The sequence below is a fragment of the Penaeus monodon genome, chromosome 7, assembly GCF_015228065.2.
Source record: "Penaeus monodon isolate SGIC_2016 chromosome 7, NSTDA_Pmon_1, whole genome shotgun sequence".
NCBI classification, from domain to species: Eukaryota; Metazoa; Arthropoda; class Malacostraca; order Decapoda; family Penaeidae; genus Penaeus; species Penaeus monodon.
The window spans coordinates 38,144,699-38,149,698 of NC_051392.1; the positions used below are offsets into that span (position 1 = coordinate 38,144,699).

General features: G+C 39.8%; 1 protein-coding gene and 1 non-coding gene across 2 annotated transcripts in view; one reads left to right on the forward strand and one right to left on the reverse strand.

The window, feature by feature from the left end:
- LOC119575277 overlaps positions 1–3,240 on the forward strand; it is a gene marked incomplete at its 5' end in the record, with an annotated part of 5,450 nt that extends 2,210 nt beyond the window's left edge. The window contains 5 exon segments of the mRNA XM_037922809.1: positions 106–236; positions 631–785; positions 1,265–1,427; positions 2,383–2,500; positions 2,664–3,240. Of these exon segments, the coding sequence (XP_037778737.1) occupies positions 106–236; positions 631–785; positions 1,265–1,427; positions 2,383–2,500; positions 2,664–2,784 (688 nt within the window).
- Positions 3,241–4,490: 1,250 nt separating this feature from the next.
- Positions 4,491–4,564, reverse strand: Trnan-guu. Its single transcript has one exon. It is a non-coding gene; the product is annotated as a tRNA-Asn (tRNA).
- Between the last annotated feature and the right edge of the window lie 436 nt (positions 4,565–5,000).

Consider the following 5,000-nt stretch of genomic DNA (forward strand, 5'->3'; position numbering starts at 1 on the left):
ATCAATCACATATAATTTCGATGAGAAAAAAAATGTAACAACCTAACTCACACAACAAAGAAATCCTAAATATTCCCTGAAGCTAATCTTGAACCTTTTTCTCAGACCACTGCACCTCAACCAGCCTCTGCCAGACGCGATAAAGGTGACAGTATCTGTTGTTTTTCTGCTGTTGGTGGTTTTGGTGACAACAGCGTCCTTTGTCATCGTAAGGAAACTGATTGCGAGAGATGCAGGTAAAGTTATGGTTTGTTTAGATTCGATTTGAAAAAAAAGTGTGTGTGTGTGTGTGTGTGTGTGTGTGTGTGTGTGTGTGTGTGTGTGTGTGTGTGTGTGTGTGTGTGTGTGTGTGTGTGAAAATGGATGCAAAAAAACGTTAATGAATATGAAAAAAAAATGTTGGAAAAGGTAGAGTTTTTTTTTTTCGTTCTTGCTTTTCGTTTCCTTCTCTCTCTCTCTCTCTCTCTCTCTCTCTCTCTCTCTCTCTCTCTCTCTCTCTCTCTCTCTCTCTCTCTCTCTCTCTCTCTCTCTCTCTCTCTCTCTCCCTCTCTTTCTGCTGGACGCCATGTCGAAAAACAAATCACATACCATAAAAATAATAATAAAATAAAAATTTCCCTTCCCGCATAGCCATATTAGCAAAGGACGATGAAGCGAGGATGCTCTACAGCCAAGCGACACGGACAGAACTCCTGGTGATTCACGCCCGCGAACCGATGTACCGGCTTCACCACGACCACACGCTGCGCCTCATGGATCAGCTGAGAATTCACTGCAACGCCAGGGTGGGTTTGGCTGTCGCTGGTGGAGGGGAACTAGCATGTGACTTCTTTTGTTTCGTTTCTCCTTTTCGCTCTCTCGTTCTGGTTCTCTTAATGGCTGTTTGTTGGTGTGTCTGCGTTCGACTGTTTGTCTCTGTCTTTGTATTTGTCTTTGTCTCTGTCTCTGTCACTGTTTCTCTCTCTGTCTGTCTCTCTCTCTCTCTCTCTTTCCCTCCCTCCCTCTCTCCTCCTTCCCTCTCTCCATCTCCTCCTTCCCTCCCTCTCTCCACCTCCTTACTCCCTCTCTCCTCCTTCCCTCCCTCCCTCCTCCTCCTCCTCCTCCTCCTCCTCCCTCCCTCTCTTCCCTCCCTCCCCCTATGATCCACCCCTTTCCACCTCCTCCTCCACCTCCCTCCTCCTCCTCCTCCTCCTCCTCCTCCTCCTTCCTCCTCCTCCTCCTCCTCCTCCTCTCTTCTTCTTCTCACGCCGCCCCTGCCCAACAGGTGCATGACATCTGGGATTGCAGAGACCCCCGCCGGCTGCAGGACCCGAATGGCTGGCTTCAGTGCGTCTTGGCCCACACCTCGGACGTCAAGATCCTTCTGGTTGCGTCCCCGCGTGTCATCTCCGTTATGAAAGCCATCATTGACCGCCGCGGCCAGCAAGGTCGGAGCTTTGTGTGTGTGTGTGTGTGTGTGTGTGTGTGTGTGTGTGTTTGTGTGTGTGTTTGTGTGTGTGTGTGTGTGTGTGTGAGAGAGAGAGAGAGAGAGAGAGAGAGAGAGAGAGAGAGAGAGAGAGAGAGAGAGAGAGAGAGAGAGAGAGAGAGAGAGAGAGAGAGGGAGGGAGGGAAGGAGGGAGAGAGAGAAAGAGAGATAAAGTGAATAGATGATGGATAGATATGGGGATAAATGAATGGATAGATGAGTAGAGAAATAAACAGTGAATAACCGATAGATAAGCGAATAGAAATAGTGATAATAATGAGCGCAGCTGCTTGGCGTTACAGTGTTTGTCGCCAAAAGTAACCGTTGTCCGGTTCTTTACTCAAGGGGTAAACGCCAAGAGTATAAGTGATGGAGCTAATTGGCAAAAAAAAAAAATATTATTAAATAAAAAAAAAATAAAAATAATAATGATAAAAATAAATATATATGTATAAAATAAATAATAATAATAATAATAATAATAATAATAATAATAATAATAATAATAATAAAACATTCTCTAAACACTAGTACTGTCAAGTGTTCGAGACGATTTCACGAACAGTAACACGGACAGAATGAAGCATAACGCCTCTTGCACTGTAATTCTAAGTTAGTTGAATTATTTAGTGTTGATTTGCGGACTGAAGACGTCGTAAAACTGTACAAAATTGGTCCGTCCCTGTTCTATCGCGTTTATTTACGCCTTTAATTCTTTTTAAATCAGAGGCCGTGACCATTATATGTGAAAATATATAAGTGTATGAGTATGTATATGTATGTATGTATGTATGTATGCAGAATACGACGGAAATATATAAATATATATATATATATATATATATATATATATATATATATATATATATATATATATATATATATATATTGAATTCATGCCACTATTTTCCTTTCAGATTTGGTCGATCTCGAAAGGGGAAGCAAGGAAAAGGGTTTCCTGCAGATGGTTTCCAGCATCAGGAAGCTGCTGGATAGGGATCTCTTTGATAATTATGACCGTGTCTACGTTGTCAGGTAGAGAACGAGAGAGAGAGAGAGAGAGAGAGAGAGAGAGAGAGAGAGAGAGAGAGAGAGAGAGAGAGAGAGAAAGATAACTGAAATGAAAAGCAAATTGAGGCTTAGACACTAACGTAGCAAAGGCGATATCTACATTTCTCTTTTTTCCATGTCTCTTCAGATTCAGCAATTTATGGGACAAAGACGAAGATATTCTCAGCGTCATAACCGGGAGTCGACGATTCTGTCTACCGGAACATACCGAAAATCTGTTCGAAGAAATTGGTTATGAGAACAATTAGGTGATTAGATCCTAAATATTAGATACTAAACTGGTAAATAGAGTAATTACGAAATTAGATTGACTATTAAAAGATTTGATCAGTCATTTAACTGGTGCTTTGAGCAATTAGGAGATTAGATTCAACATAAAACTGGTGGCTAGAACGTTTAGGAAACTCGAATAATAAAACTATTCCCAGATACATCATCATATTGTGAAACCGATCCTACTTTTCTTTGGTAAATGTGAGAATGAAAATGATTTAGTCTCCTTGGATTATGCAATAAGCGCATTAATTTTCTTTCTTTCTTTTTGTGTATATGGAATTTATGATCAGATGTGTCCCAATTGGTTTTAATTTCATGTCCTCGGCTTTCATGCTTCGTTCAGAAAAAGATTTTGTTTCATGAATACCAATGTACACATGTATTACACTGTGATACTGATAAACATTAAATATATTATATCATAGAAATGTCGGTTTGGTTTATCCCATCTTCATTTATTCGACAGTATATCTTTTGGTGTTGTTTTCGACACTAGTGAGTATCAGTTTATTGTTAAAAATGTTCAAGTGAGGATTGCATAGTTTTTAACTGTATGCAAGTTATCATTCCTAAAGTAACATGAAGAGTATGTATTTACAATTTTAGTTTTGCTTTATCAATATCATTCTTTAAATCGAAGGAACTGTACGTATAAAGTATGTGTCTACATTACATTTACATTACAAATGATCTTTTGTTTGCCTAAGGCTGCGTTTGTATTAAGTGGATCGGTTCGATTCAGTTCATGGAGAATCATCCCGATTCACGATCCGTCTTGATTGGCCACGTTGATTGCTATGGAAACGTTCACATCAAACGCGTCGAGTCTGTTCAAGGCATAGCAACTGTAAGTCAGTGATTCGAGCGGGACTTTTTTTCTCCTCAATCACAGCGAGTCCGTTAAAGATTGAGTATCACGTTAATGGACGTCCTGTTCAATTCAATACGACGTCCTGATCAATTCAATACTTCTCAATACTATTCCAAGGCGACTGCTATTTATCATAGTTTCATATACATTTCTCGTCATAGCTGATTTGGGTATATGCTTTTATGCGCCATTGTACGTGCTGCCATTATCAAAAATCACTGTCATCACCACTGTCATCTTCAATCACCATTATCATCGCCAATCATCACTAACATCCTTAATCATCATCATCATCAATCATCATCATCATCATCAGTGGGAAATTGTGGGGGGAAAAAACAACATTTTTCAAGCTGTTTCTACGGAACCAACTGACCTTAATCCAGCCTTGCTTGTCGTTGGTTCACAGATTTCGAAGCTTGTGGCATTAAGGAGTTTTCGCGTTTATTTTCGGCTTTAAAATTTCTCTACTCAGCATAATAGGGATGATGAAGCATGTATGCGTTTTTGTGATTGGCATTTTAGGGCGGTTTTGCTCCTTGAAAAAATGGATATTGCAAACTAATTTCACCAAAATTCTACACACTCAATCTCGATTGTACGAACGCACACATAAATAAAATATGTTTACAAATATCACGATGTTTAGTGAAACGAAGTGGATGATGAGCAATATTTTAGTCAAAGATCCGTGATATCATTTTGCTGGCATGATATCAGTGGCTGTAATAAGCAAGGCTAATGCATGATTAAATCTTGGCGAGTAACTGCAAGCTCACGACAAAGATTTTTCTTTTAGAAAACTAGCGCCCCCGGGTGGGCTCGAACCACCAACCTTTCGGTTAACAGCCGAACGCGCTAACCGATTGTGCCACGGAGGCATAATGTTCCTGATATATTTCGTTTAAAAAATAATAAATATTTTCTTTATGGTCGTAAACACACACACACACACACACACACACACACACACACACACACACACACACACACACACACACACACACACATGTACACGTACACACAAACACAAACACACCTTGTTTATATGTGTATAAAGCAAAGACTCATGATGAGAAGGAATATGAAATTAATCTACTTTTTGTAATTCTGCACAAGTTTTACCGCGAACACATTTCCTTATAAAAGCTCATTCAACTGTACAAGGAGTATTCCATCCAGGTAAGGAACATAACTCCCAATATATCGTCACTTCCAAACCCAACTCCTTTTGCTTTCCGACACAAAACGGCATTGTTCTCATTCTTTGAAAGAGTCTGCAATTTACGTGGTTTCCAAAGTCAAAAATACAAACAG